We start from the raw sequence: 15,915 nt of genomic DNA on the forward strand, positions 1-15,915 counted from the left end.
TTCCCTTGCAAAATAAGTCGAACCCTCTCCAGAATAGAATTTTGGTTACTGGCGTAATTATTTCAAGCACTTTCTATACCGACATCTTTGGTCTGTTCCAGCTTAAGCAAAAGTTAACGGTTAAGGGTACGATAGATTTGAAGGGGAAGGGGAAGATAGATTTTTGCTTGGCTTGGAAAAGCTTGGCATACAAATATTCAGAAAAAAAGTTGAGTTTGCAACCTTAGTTGAGCATCACTTGAGCATATAATCTATTGACTAGTGTAATAAATTTGGGAATTTCCACGGAAACATCCTTCCTAATTTGCTCCTATTGAGTGACAGACCTTTATCTTAAAAAAAAAGAAAAAGAAAAAAATAGGACTAATAAGTCCTAACAAAATGACTAATAAGTCCTAATGACAGAATGAAAATGAACACTAAATTGAGAGTGTGTTGTTTAGTGTTTAATTCTTTGGAAGTGTTTAATTTAGTAGAGAATGTAAAGCTGCCCCCTCTTCAGTCACTACATCTGTTAACCGCTCATCTTAGCCTTTACCGATTTTAGGAAACACAGCATGAAGTCATGTCACGTTCTTGGATTTTAGTTCCACGTTCCACCTGGAAAGTCCGAAAACGAAAAATAGAATTCGTCAATGGCTAAAAACGGAAAGAGCAGTCAAAACATATTTTACAGCCAGTAAAGAACGGCTTTCTCCAACCAGACCGCCCATGCTTTCCCTTTTAGTCTTAAGAAATGAGACTCTTTAAAAAATAATATTGTGTTTTAACTTTTTAGCTCATTAGAAGATAAAAATTTTTTCATCTAGGGATCCGCTCATATGAAGTGTATAGTTGATATTGAACCCTTTACTACTCTTAGTGACGAAGAATTATGGAAATATCATATCTCTTTGTTTTGGACGTCACAGTTCATTTTTGCCGAAAAACTAGAAATTTAGCACTTCTCCATGAAGTTTAACATATATAATAGTTTTAAAATAGGCCATTAAATTTTATATTTCTTCCAGCCTCTGCGCATTGGTGGAGTGAAAGTATATGATAGAAATGTTTCAAGAAATGAAATTATAATGGATATGGACCTCTGGTGAGTGACACTAAAAATCTAACCCTTTTTTCCTGGAAAGTAAAGATTATATTTAGATCTACTTTGTATTTTTTATGTAACTCTGGGAGGGTGAACCCCAGGGGAGTAATATCTTTCCTTTTTGCAATCATTTTAATTGGTATAAACGATAGGCTAATGCTCTTGGTTTAGACTTAATGCTTTAATCGCTCTTGGGTGCTTGAGTCAGAAAATGAGCGCAACTTTCGCGTATTCGAAATGCTGTACTTTTTCGGCATCTTAAAATGCAGTCACACCGAATATTTAACAAATCGAGTTGCGGAGACAGTTAAGTTCTTACGTCTTGCTCCTGAATAACGTCATACGGCACCAACTACAGTGGTTCGGGCATGCCAAAGAATGGTTCCTAATAACTTCCGAAAAATAATGCGCGAAGGAGCGCTAGATCGGGGACGACTACAAAGAAGACTGTGGTAGATGATTGTCGTAGAAAATAATTTCTTCAAGCCGTTCATGCAAAAAAATAAGCCAGACCACAGAAAAATTAGCCATCTCATCAGGCATCTTAAAATGCAGTCACACCGAATATATAACAAATCGAGTTGCGGAGACAGTTAAGTTCTTATGTCTTGCTCCTGAATATTCTCATACGGCACCAACTACATTGGCTCGGGCATGCCGAAGAATGGCTCCCAGCAACTTCCTGAAAATAATGCGCGAAGGAGCGCTAGATGGGGGACGACTACAAAGAAGACTGGTAGATGATTGTCGGAGAAAATAATTTCTTCAAGCAGTTCGTGCGAAAAAATAGCCAGACCACAGAAAAATTAGCTGAGATTTAAGATGGCAGCTATATCCAAAAATTTTCCCGCCAGTCTCCATCAAAATAAGTCAGTCTGGCGGGAAATCAGCCAATGTTTCTACAGTAAGAAGAGTATCAATACTGCATATTACAGTCAGTGTTATTAAATCATTGTCTGTCTGCAGGACTGTGTGCGTCTACTCAAAGCTATGTTTGTGTGTAGGTGTGTGAGTGTAGCTCAGCACAATTGCAGATCTAGATGTTATACAGTCGTGTATTTAAATATTTGACATTTAAATCTCTCGTGACCCCAGAGTTTTGCTACGCCCCCCAATTTGGGATCATGACCTATAGTTTATAAAGCCTTCTCTAGATAGATTTGTACAATCGAACACTGGCTCATGCTCTATAAACTTGATCGGCCTCAATATATGCTGTGAGCCATATATCCCATGAGGATGGACAGGATTTAAGTATGTTAGTAAGCAATCACATGGCTCTTACTTCACTTCTTCATTTTGAATTCTCTGCTATAAAAATCTCGCTCTAGAAGTTCCCGTTCTAGAACTTAAATCTGAACAGAACTTTGATTATTGCCATGATTTTGTTGGACTGGGGAATTCTATTGTTTCTTTTTCTTTTATATAAAAGCCATTAATAACCTAAGGCGTTATATATATATATATATATATATATATATATATATATATATATATATATATATATATATATATATATATATATATATATATATATATATATATATATATATATATATATATATATATATATATATACATATATATATATATTATTAATACCAAATACGGTAAGCTTTCAAGCTTGTCGCACAGACAATATATATATATATATATATATATATATATATATATATATATATATATATATATATATATATATATATATATATATATATATATGTATATATATATATATATATATATATATATATATATATATATATATATATATATATATATATATATATATATAGATATATAAGATAATAAAAATATAAGAATACATAAGGGGCCTTGGATATAGGGTTGAAATATTCATTTGACGCTTGAGGTCCGCTTGATGTCTTAAAAAAAAAGAACTTTTTATTGCGGAAAAACACAAATGTAGATGCGTTGAAATTTTAAGCGCCTGCAAGAAAATATGCTAATGAATCAAGCCAATAGCTAAGTGTTAAAAATTGACTGTATTGAAAAACTGATTATTTCTTTGAAGTTCCGGAATTCTTGAGGTTTTGCTGATAACTTTGTAGAAACAATAATATACAATAAGAAACAATAATATAATATAGAAACAATGCTAATGTTTGTAACATTGTCAGTGCTAGTTTTTATTTTCGTAGTGTATGTAACATTGTAACATGCCGCCATGCTAAAGTATGCCGCCAGGCATATGCACTGGTTTATCATATTTATTTATTTAATTGTTGCAAATAAAAAATTATCTATCTATCTATCTAAGAAAATCAAAGTTCCCTATCAACTTCTCATTCAGTAATCAGCCCTACCGGTGAGTGAAAAACAAATGCTATTGAACATTTATTGTGCAGAAATCCCTCATGCATAGTGTTGTGCTGAATTTTCGACAGTCTCTTCTCGTTAGGTCCGAGTTGGCACTGAAATTCCTAAATGGTGCATTATCTGAAGCGTGTAATCGATCTATTTTGGGCTTGCTATATTTTGGATTACAGTGGTATCTAGTATACCACAGTGGTATCTAATATTTTGGATTACATGTAATCTAGTATATTTTGGGCTTGCCCCTTTGGACACGTAACACTAGAATTTTAGCTAGGTATAATTTGTGCGACCCTTTAATGATTGTAATGAGACGAAAGCGCCGGTTTGCTTCAGCACTTGATCATTAGCATAGTCTTTTTCAAGCTATTAGCCAGCGCCTTTGAATGTATTGTTTATTCATATTTATTTGTTTTCTGTTAACTTTGTATGTCATTCGTTTGTGTGCTTTTTAATTTTTGATTTTATTATCTTTCCATACTCCATTGTGTGACATTTCGTGTCTAGTTGTAATGGGCAATAAAATTATTTATTTATTATATCTATATCTATAAAAATAAGTTGTCTGTCTGTGGATGTGTGGATGGATGTGTGGATGGATGTGTCAGGTGACGTCACCTGAAAAAACTGGATTAGGTGACGTCAAAACTGAAAAAACTAAAAAAAGGCAAAAACTACAAAAAAAACTAAAAACTAATAAAAAAAATAAAAAAGCTAAAAAACTAAAAAAACTATAAAGGTAAAAACCAATAAAAAACTAAAAAAAAAACTGAAAAAACTAAAAAAAGGCAAAAACTACAAAAAAAAACTAAAAACTAATAAAAAAAGTAAAAAAGCTAAAAAACTAAAAAAACTAAAAAAACTAAAAAAAGGTAAAAAACTAAAAAAAATAAAAAATAAAAAAAAACTAAAAAAAAGGAAAAAACTGAAAAATAAGCTAAAATAAAGGTAAAAACCAATAAAAAACTAAAAAAAAAAGGAAAAAACTAATAAATGACGACACTCAAAGAGAAAGCGACCAGGACAAAAAACTAAAAAAAAAGGCAAAAACTACAAAAAAACTAAAAACTAATAAAAAAAATAAAAAAGCTAAAAAACTAAAAAAACTAAAAAAAGGTAAAAAACTAAAAAAACTAAAAACTAAAAAAAAACTAAAAAAGGTAAAAACTAAAAGAACTAAAAAAGAAAAAAATAAATGACGACACTCAAAGAGAAAGCGACCAGGACAAAAGGAATGTTCGATTAGCAATCAACAAAGCACCGGGACACAGGGAGTATAAATGACGACCAGGACACAAGTAAAAAAAAAAATTAACAAAACTAAAAAGAAGGTAAAAACTACAAAAAAACTAAAAAGAAAAAAAAACTAAAAACTAATAAAAAAACTAAAAAATCTAAAAATCTAAATAAACTAAAAAAAAAAAAAAAGGAAAAAAATAAAGGAGAAAAACAAAACTAAAAAACGAATGTATATACAGACCGGTACACCGGGATACAAATGACGACCGGGACACAGGGAATATAAATAACGACCGGGACACAGGGACACAACTACAACGGGGACACCGGGGGAAACAGGGGGATAACCTGACAATCTATTTATATGCAAAGACAATGGGACAGCAAAGAATGTTGTATATTCGCAAGTTTTACGTAGTTAAAACCATATATATATATATATATCTATATTCACAGGTGGGACATAGGGACACAACTACAATGGCGCGTAACTATTATGGCGCGTAACGACTTACGCGCGCGGGGGGGCTTGGGGGGGGCGCGAAGCGCCCCCACCAACTAGGTGTTGGGGTGGCGCGAAGCGCCACCCCAACAGCTAGTATATATATATATATATATATATATATATATATATATATATATATATATATATATATATATATATATATAATATTAGATCAAAAATGTGTGTACAATTTTTTTTGAAGGGCACTAAACGATTGACATGTTCTAAACTGTTCAGGTACTGTGTTCAATGTGAACAAGCCTGGATATGACATGGTAATCCACTTGACAGGGCAAGGAGGTTGAAGTACGATCTGGCTGATGGACTGAACAAAAATCATAATTACTAGGATAATATACAGAATGGTCAAGGACAAGAGACGATCTAGTTTCAAGGGTTGCAGGAGCATCATGTAGAATGTGTTGCAGGGTTGCAGGAGCATCTTGTAATTGTTGAAAACGAAAGTCACAAGAAATAATACAAAGTGAATTTAAATAGCTTTAGCTACATTTAATGCTAGGCAATTAGCATTCAACCATGGAATTAATCTCTCAAACAAAATCTGTTCTGATTTTTTTTTTCTGTATCACCAAATATACCATAATATACCAAATTGGCACCATCATTGGCACGGAACTCAAGATTAATAAATATAACATGGCAGATCCAGAAATCGGAGTTTTAAACTTTTGCGGAAAACGTAAAAAGAAAACAGTTAGTGGCTTGTGGTTTAATGTTCTTCTTCGATTTACAGTTAAGGTGTCACTTCTCTTTTCTTTCTGTTAGGATACTTCTTCTGCTTTTATTTTTTGGTGTTTTCTGTTCCTTACGGTTTTTTTCATAGCTCCTGGGATGCTAAGCTCTCGCTTTTGGTACTTCAATTAAACAGACAAAAAATATAAAAGACTCGCTTGAAAAATTCTTAGGGCTCTGAATGGGAAATGATAAAATCCCTAGATGGATCCTGGAACGAGAACCTAAGAGAATCTGCGAGAGGTATTGCCCAAAGAACACCTTGCGTCGCACCTCTCAATATTCACACGACGATCCACTTTCCAATGGGAGGTTGTTTTGGCAGTGACGCAAATGAAGGATGACTGGACCTAATGTGTAAAGTAACTTTATTTACAGAAGTCCCGTCCGTTCTTGCAGATTTTTTTGGGGTGTCTTCTTTTACCAGATTGTCGAGGGAACTCACATGTAGTTTTCTATCCTCTGCCAGATTGAAATGTGTGGCAAGCTGATTGATGAAAATCATTTATGTGAGGGCCGACCGCTAGGGCGAGAACTGTGCCCTCGACCATCGAGGATGATCTTCTAAACACGAGTACTCTCTATACGCTGAGTGTGTCATAGCCGTTTATGTTGACACAATTACATTCTCTTAAGGATGGTTTGACCTTGATACTTCATGAAAAGCCAAGAGTCCATTTACTTTAAACACATGAGCGAAAACCGTCTGTGAAATATTCGCCTTCTGATTTTGATTTAGAAATCTTGATTTGATTTAGAATAGACGGTTAGTTCTTATAGATTCTATAAGTGTCTCTGGCTTTGCTTAAAACTAGTTGTTTCAGGTTAAATCGTCAGTGTAGGGATAGAAACATTCAAGAATATGAATATGAATTCTAGCGAATATAATAGATGATGGTATGAATAAGATAGATATGAAATCATAGTAGGCTGGCCTGCTAGTGAATGAATTCTAGGCAAAAATACATACACACGAAGTTAATATTATATTAATCTCCTAATTATATTATAGTACTGAATTACAATTATAGTATCAAATAACGTTACGTATTATTATAATAAAAAAAAAGGAACAACATTTTGCTGAAATTTTCCATTTGTCCTTGCTGAACATTTTGTTTCTCTCAGCTCATTTTTGTTTTCTTTGATAATTATATTTCAGATATTATTCTCGGAAATTATTTCCAGAAATTTTCTCAGAAATTATGTTTCATAATTCTCATAAAACATTAAGGTCTCAGAAATGAGATACGCCAATGTGTGGGGGAAGATTCGTCTCTCTTAGGCTCATCTAAAAAGCTCCATCCTGGAAAAATAATATTGGGCAAAAATATACGTATTTACTTGATTAATACCCCCCTCCGCCTCTCTGAACCTGCATCTAAGATCAAATTGGTATCTTATCATGCATTAAAGTCTCCTATGTCAGTTATATATGTTTCTTTCCATTGTATTTTGTGGAGTTTTTTTTTATCCCTTTTTCATATTTGTTGTGATGTTTCTGTGATTATGTTGTGATTGTGGTTTTCTTTACAGCTATGCTGGTGATTGTGATTTCAGATTTGTTGTCAAGGGTATGAGAGCTGGAATTAAGGATTTCCAAGTGAGTTTGTTTTTTCTTTTTCTGTTTTAAGCATATTTTTAAAGTATGGCTAATTTCTTTTCTTTGGTATAGGGCCTTGCAAGCAAACAATAATATATTCGCTCAAAACTCCAGATAAGAACGAGAATACAGGACAGTGATAGTAAGTCTGAGTGGCTTCTTTAAAAGCTAAGTTCCAGCTTCCTAGGAAGGCACATGCAATTGCAAGTTTTTTATTGGGGGTTGGGGGGTATATCTCGGTGCGGCGTGTATTGCAAAAATATGCAATGAAATACACGGACTGACAGAATGATAAGTTAAAGGAGGAATCACGAAAATATTAATATTTTGTGGTTTATGAAGGGGAATAAGGTGCCTTTCCCCGGCATATACGCCTAGTATATGGTCAATAAAACTTTCAGCAATTGAACTACGGCCTAAACAAGGGTCTGGCAAGTTACTGTAATTAATCTATCTACCCTCCCCCGAAACATCTACTTCGGAAAATCGCTTAGGTATGTTAGCTAATGATTATATAAAATTAATACCTAGTTTTATAATAGAATATTTAATTTGGAATCAAAAATGATTAATTACGGAAATTCATTTTAGAGGAAAGTGGAAACACTAATATTTTTTTTTTTTTTTTTTTTTTTTAATTTTAAGACCCTTTGTTTGATCTTGGAATGTTTTATAAATTAAATAAAATATTTGAAAATTATATGAACAATGTTCGAAGCTATTAGCATTGGAAAAACAACAATAGAGCCCAAATTGGGGCGCAGTGAGTGATTTCAATTCACTGTTGCCATCCTGTTACGGCTTTAAATATACCTTGAAAACTGCCCTTAAAAAAAGGCTACCTAATCAGGCTTTAGTCCTTGAGACCAGCTTTTCAGAAGTTCATGGATGGTGAAAAATAAAGTTTAACACGAAGTTTTTTTTTCGAGACTTAGGCAGTTATAGGCCCAAAAACACATGCTTTTTTTACATATATATAGACTCAAAACACATGCTATAGGATATATATATATATATATATATATATATATATATATATATATATATATATATATATATATATATATATATATATATATATATATATATATATATATATATATATATATATATATATAGACTCAAAACACCAAGTTATAATTCATAGAGATGGATAAAAACTGAAAATATGTGTATTTTCCTGTTTTTACTTTACTGTTACTAAGAAGAGGTTTCTATAGTTATCTAACATATGGTATAAGGTATAATTTGGCTAGCAAAGGCTTTAGCTGTTTCTATGGTCAGAAAATAGATTGTTATTACTTTAAGGAAACGCTGAAACTTCTATATATAGTCAGAACCAATTAAGATAGGAGGGCTCGATTGGATCAGTAAATAGGATTTATCTAAGACTAAGAGTGGGGCTGTAAATTTTTCAATCTTACAAAAAGTCATTACGTATTGAATGATTGCAACCAACCAATTTATTTGGATAGGTGTTAAATCCGGTTTCAACCTGATGTTTAGCACAGACAAACTAAACTGCTTTAATTAATATTTAGGATTCAGCTTTTTTTTTTAAGGACCAAAATTATAATATATATTATAATCATTAATATATATTAATATATAATATATATATTAATATAATATATTAATATATACATATAATATAATCATTAATATATATATTAATATATATTATAATATATATTATATATCAATTATAAGCTTCAGATCTTCTTGAAGGGTCCAAGGGTATCGAAGGGTCCAAAGGGTATCGAAGCTTCAGATCTCTTGAGTGAGATTTTGATAGTATCTGAATTATGTCTTCTTTACAAATTGTCTCCTATAGCTATTGATGATTTGCCAAATATATTGCTTTTCAATATATTTGAAATAAACATTGGAAAAGTGTTGCAGTCACGGAAGGCGTGAGAGTGGGAACATGAAAATGCCTTCCCTGACCCTATTTCGTGCTATAAACTCGTTGCTGAAAGTTTTGATCACGTTGTATAATAGTGTTATCTAGCCTCTTTGTCTGTCAAGATGGGGTTCTTCATATATTTTTGACTTGTAATTATTTAGGGATAAATTTGGTGATGGTTTTTAACTCCCATGTTAGGTATATATTTAAACCGTAACCCCAAAGATACTCAGCAACAGATTCAAAATTTATTATCTTTCATTGGTTTGATCTTAGCTGTTGTGTAAATTTTCATAAATGCCTAAGATTTCAGCAAATGACCCGGCTTGGAAACTACTTGGGAAGAACCCTCTGGTTAGTTTTTGCCTAAATTGCATTGTAGGGGATGCAGGTAGGTACAGGACAATTTTTCCCGAGATTATCCATATTTGCAATGTTACGAGACTTCCAACAGCAGATTCTAACTGAAATTTTGTACCTCTCCATCCCTTTGTCTTCATTTGAAATAAAGTATCTTGCATATTCCTGACGAGATGGTGCGCTTGGTGATGGCGTATTTAAATTTGACAACATTTCTTGTCTATAAAAGCTCAAAATTGACACTGCTGCAAAAACTGCACATGAAGTTGAAACTTCATGAAAAATTTTTCATGAAAACTTCATGAAAATTGAAGCCTTGATTTTATTTCTAACTTTTAATACGTATATGGTTGTCTAAATTTCCACTTGGTAAATTCAAACAATCAGATTTCCTTCCCACTGCGCTTGTTGCTTTACAAGTTCTCCCATAGAAACATAGAAAACAATCACATCAATATTGGCAAGCTTTGCAAATTTTGGTGTCCGTGTATGCTGGGATGATTTGGGGGTCGGGAAACCGTTGATGCCTGGTCGTACCCTACAATTCCTAATAAAGATCTCATATTGAAGCGTTCTTTTGACTGTAGGTTCTCAGAACTGGGGCTGGATTTTTTTTGTATCAGCGGTCAAGGTATTTTCAGGGTGACAACTATTTTGCTGTGTACATCAGTAAAATCTATTGGATGCCTTACCCCCTCCAAAAAATGGCTATGAATATCATTTCGTTTCACTACCCTCAGTACTTAAAAGGTTTGCCCTAATCGAACTCACAGCTACATGGAAAATGATCAGATTAATTTTGGCACGCCTCATAGATAATGATTTCCATGTATGTTGGGATACAACAGATCAATCAATTGAAAGAACAACAAACAAATATGTGATTAGGGGTATATATGTGTCCATCAGGAGGGAGGGCCATTGCCAGGGTAACGACTAGTATGTTTAAAAGAGGCATAAAATAAGGGATCTAATGGTACCATCTTTATTTTTTTTTAGTTTTGTATATAGCCTAGTGCTATATAGGGGACGATGAGGGGGAGGGGGTGAACTGCCACAAACACGATTTCTGCCATAAAAAAGAGCCTCCTTGTATGCCTCCTTCTGGACAGCCGGCTTTGTGCAATTTTACTATTTTGAGTTTTAATGTATTATTTGCTGTTCAAGACAAAATATTCAGCGTTTTAAATTTTATTTCTGTTAGTTGATTTGATTTCTATACTTAGTTATTAAATACTATTTTTGTTTTGTTTTTATTTGTTCTGCTTTTCGATTTTTCGTACTTTTTAATCGATCTATTTGTTTCCGTTTCTAGCCAAGAGAGTAGAATCATTAAAAGTAAATTTGAATTTTTATCAATGAAAGATTTTAATTTCAGTTCAAGATTTAGGTTTATCTGGAGCTGTCTGAAATTTGCTGAATGGAATCTGATTAGTTTTTAACCTTTTAATTGACTGTAGCATAGCTAGGGCTGCGTCAGTGGGCTTAATATGGATTTAAAAATGTACACAAATATTCCTCCTATGCCCTTTTTTGCCAAAAAGGGCATAAAAAGGGCGTTTTATCCTTTTCCAAGCCTAAGTTCCAGGAGAAATCTTTACTCGAAGCTATAGTAAGTTTCTTCATAGCTTTTCAGTTAGACTTCACTGTTCATCACCGAATAATAGCTTATTTGAACATTTTGGATTCTATTTCACTTCATTGATTTGGTTTTTGTGCTTAGGTTTTGAATGCAAAATTTATCGGTGTTTGGCTGTAATTTGACGTGTCTGCAAGGCTTGAAATTGTCTGGACCTTCAAGATTGTCCTGAAAAATAAAGAAAAAACCGAATTTAGCTAATCTGGTTCAAATCCTGAAGACCTGTGGCATAGGGTACAATGACAAGGCCTAAGGTCAGGATACAGTCCAACCCAAACTTATATTAAATTTCTTCATAGTCTTTCAGTGTAGACCTTACTGTTCATCATTTTTCGAAAATAACAATTTTTCGAGCATTTTAAACTTTATTTCCATTTATGGATTTATTATTTGTACTTAGATAGACAATTAGATATTTATTCGTGTAAATAAACGGTATTAAACGGTTTAATAACGGTATAATATGGTATAATTAACGGTTTACGGTATACCGTATAATACGGTATACCTTATAAAAGTTATACCTTATAATAACGTTTATACGGTATAATAAACGGTAATTTAAACGGTATAATGAAAACGGCAAAAGAGCATACGGTATCATATGCCACCCGCTCCTTCTCTGCAAGGATATATGGCCAGGAATGCAAGGAGAAACAGAGAAAAAAAAATTAAGACAAACACGCTAAAAATGAAAATGACACGGTGCTGCCCTCCCCTGACTGCACGCCGAGGACCAAGCGGGAGCAAAGTGCCATATGCTTTAAGGCTTGAAATGAAATCTTTTTTGGTTTTTGTATTGATTTGTTTTATTTTTAGATTAAAGGGCTTATGCGGTGTATAATGAAACCACTAGTAGATGCCTCACCGTTTGTTGGAGGCCTTCAGTTGTTTTTCCTCAACAACCCTGATATTGATTTCAACCTTCTTGGCGTTGCTGATGTATTTGATATGCCAGGACTGGCTGATATCATGCGGAAAATAATTAGTGACCAAGTTGGTGCAATGATGGTGCTACCCAATAAAATAACGGTGCAAATGCACGAGAGCGTCAAAGCGGATACTTTGAAGATGCACGAACCGGCTGTAAGTATCACCGATTTTTATTTGAATACTGCCACACCAAAGTCATCACTACTGCCACACTGCTACTAAGTCATCACTGCCACACCAAAAGGCCATATCTGAAATTTTTACGCTTCTGTGATAACTCTCAAAACCGCTTACTAAGCTGTTCTCAAAGGGAGGATCAGCAGAGACACCATAGTTAAATACCAAATTCTGGAGATAAGGTTGCCATCTTGCATAATTTTTTTGCTTTATCCAATGGTATATATGGGAGTTTAGAACGACATTCCATTGCTTAGCAACAACTAACAGACAAAAGAAATAGCAACAAACTTGATACTATATTAGCCTTGTCCTCGTAAAACAATGCTTTTCCATGCTTTAGACTTTTCTAAAATTATCTACAGCAATGTAGACGAGGATTAATGTCTTCACTTTCTTCCTTAAACTTTTCAAAAAAACCTCTGCCGTTTAAACACGACAAGATTTATTCAGCCTATAGAAAGAAAAAAAACAGAAAAGAGAAAAAATGGAAACAACTGAAACTTATAGAGACTATGCAGCTATTAGCCTAATAAACCCCTTATCAAATTTAAGTATCTTGAGTAGTTAACGTAAAGGTACTAGTGCTTTCTACCTGGAATGAACTCACAGTATATCATAATGCAATTAGAAAGCATTCATGGCACTATCTTCAACAGTGTTTTAGTCATGACCTTCGAAAGAGTCCAACTCTCTCTTCTATGTGTTTTGTACCTCTATAACAAGATTTATGGCCTACTAGAAACACGTAAAATTGATACTATGTTAGTCTTGCCCTCTTAAAATAATGCTTTTCTATGCTTTCACATTTTTAGTCTTGAATGCTTCTTAAATTAAGCGAAAGCCGTGTAACCCAAGTTTGAAAAAAGAGGCTTTTTCTTCTGAAAGTTTATTCTATTCTGCTCTTTGTATCGGATAAGTTTGAGATCAAAAGATCCCTAAGACTTTTTTGTTATTTTTTCTTGTGTTCTTTAAAAGAGAACAATTTTTACACTTTATCTTAGCTTGTTACGTAGATGTGTAGATTCACTTTTTTGATTTTTAAGATTCTTTATAATGTCGAAAATAGAAGGGTTCAATATTTTTAATCACGGTTTGTTCATGATGAGCTTTCGCTCTAACACGATTTCGCTCTCAGGTCATATATATATATATATATATATATATATATATATATATATATATATATATATATATATATATATATATATATATATATATATTTACGTATTCTACATAAATGTTTCTTAAGAGTGGGACCCAGACTCCTTCCCATTAGTAAGCCTCTAAAAACCTCTTGAAAAAGCGTTTTAAACTATAAATAGTTGATGTCTTTTTTGAGAATTAAATAAAAAACAAGTTTTTTTTTTAACTGAAAGTAAGGAGCGACATTAAGACTTAAAATGAACAGAAATTAATTCGTATATGAAAGGGGCTGTTCTTTCCTCAACGCCCTGCTCTTTACGCTAAAGTTTGACTCTTTCTCTCAACTCTACCTTTTATAACAGAAAAAATAGCTAAACTTGATGAAACTTATATATTTAAAATCGACATTAAAATGCTATCCTTTTAATGTAACTATTGGTATCAAAATTCTGTTTTTTAGAGTTTCGGTTGCTATTAAGCCGGGTCGCTCCTTCCTACTGTTTGATTATTGCTAAATTCAGCTTCTGTTTCTATTTATGTGGCGGGTTCTTCTATTATGTTTTTGTATTGTTTGTGCTTTCTGACAAAATTTGAAAAGACTTACCAGCTGGTACTAGCTAAAAAACAAGTAACAAGTAGAACAATAGGAATTTTTTCCGTAAGACAATGGAATTCCAAACTTTAAATGAATATTTCGACCCTGTCTCCAAGGGTCATCCTCTGCATAATATAAATGAAAATGTAAAAGAAACTTACATTAAAATACGACCATTAAAACTATTTTTTTTTAATAGTCTTAGCATCTGGTATATTCGGTCGACATTTACGCTGGTAACAACTAAAATATGATTTTCTCCGAGTTTTAAAAGGGGAGTAGGTGAAAACCGTTGATTTAGGGTTGTCGGCTGTGATTATTCTAATGGAGTACTTTTTGCTCTATTCTGCTGGCTGTTCGAGGGGTTTCAAGCTTCTTTTTAACTTTCTATAAGGTTGTTTTTGCTATAAACTTTTACTAATAAGCTAAATCGAAATTATAATTCTATTCACGGATCAGCTGTAAATTAAAGTAATAAAGAATAAACCTCAGAATCTCCAACCCATACTCACAGAAGAATTGTCTTTTTTAAAATTTCACTATTTTCCCCCCTTAAAATCACAAATTTTGTTAAAATATTTTCAATCTCAGTCTGAGGCCATCAACGTTGCTTATACCCCATGGAAACTTGTAAAGCTCCCTTTCAATCTTTGCCATAATCTTTTCTTTTCAAATTTTAGTGCGATTTAGTCATTTTACACCTTTTTCAATGACCTTACCCCCTGTTTTTACACATGTTATTCTCATTAGAGTCTGAGGAAATTTTAACTTCATGTGTTGATGTTTTTTCTTGTTTCTTTTTCAAAAGCTGAAATTTTAGACCTAGTCTGTGACTAGGTGAAAAGCCCCCTTCCTCCAACTATACAAGGGTAATTGTTTTTCATGATTTACTAGTATCTGTATCAGCATTATATTCGAATTGTAATCCGTCCCTTTTCAATAAATAGGCCTACATTATTCTGTGTCAAGATTTTGACAAGAAAACAAGTCGGTTAGGCTTGTCAACGTATTTTGATTTTAATCTGATTTCAGTTGGAGTGATGTGATGTATTACTATAATTTCTAAAAGAATATTAAATTCACTTTTTTGATTATGATAACGGGGAATGTCAGGTTAGCACTTATTCCAACCGAATTTTATTGAACATGACAGAAAACTATTTCTCATGATTACATTTACCGTGTCTGCAACTTCAGTATACTGATGAGGGATAATTCGTATACTGGATAATTAGTATACAACTTCAGTATACTGATGAGGGATAATAGTTAGATTACGGGATAATTTAGCTTTTCCATTTGAACTATCTTATATGCAAAATGGATTTTGAAGGTCGTGTCCAGGGCTAATTTCGAAGAGGGGGCTGGAGTGGAGGGTTACAAGAAACTTTACAAAATGTACCAAAAATTTGTTTATTTGTATTTTTGTTACTTTTATACGAGTTCAAAATTTTTGTTTATTGGGGGTGGGCGGTTACCACCTGGGTATGGCTTTAAACGCATTGCTATCCTTTCTGAAAGAAATTTAGGGCTCTAGACCAACTTTTATTCATACAAAAATCCGAATATCTTTTTTTCTCACTTGAGAAAAAAATGTGGTAATGACATTCTGCTGGTTTTGGCCCTAAAAATTAG

At 33.0% G+C, this 15,915-nt stretch overlaps 1 protein-coding gene across 11 annotated transcripts in view; it reads left to right on the forward strand.

Annotated features, from left to right (window-relative positions):
- The window catches only part of LOC136038539 (extended synaptotagmin-2-like), a 210,858-nt gene that overhangs the window by 85,719 nt on the left and 109,224 nt on the right, over positions 1-15,915 (forward strand). For all 11 annotated transcript variants that reach the window (XM_065721656.1, XM_065721652.1, XM_065721659.1 and 8 more), the window contains 3 exons: positions 1,011-1,087; positions 7,458-7,524; positions 12,249-12,515. In XM_065721656.1, coding sequence (XP_065577728.1) covers positions 1,011-1,087; positions 7,458-7,524; positions 12,249-12,515 — 411 coding nt within the window. The remainder of the gene's footprint in view (positions 1-1,010; positions 1,088-7,457; positions 7,525-12,248; positions 12,516-15,915) is intronic.

Source organism: Artemia franciscana, chromosome 18 (genome assembly GCF_032884065.1).
Source record: "Artemia franciscana chromosome 18, ASM3288406v1, whole genome shotgun sequence".
NCBI lineage: Eukaryota > Metazoa > Arthropoda > Branchiopoda > Anostraca > Artemiidae > Artemia > Artemia franciscana.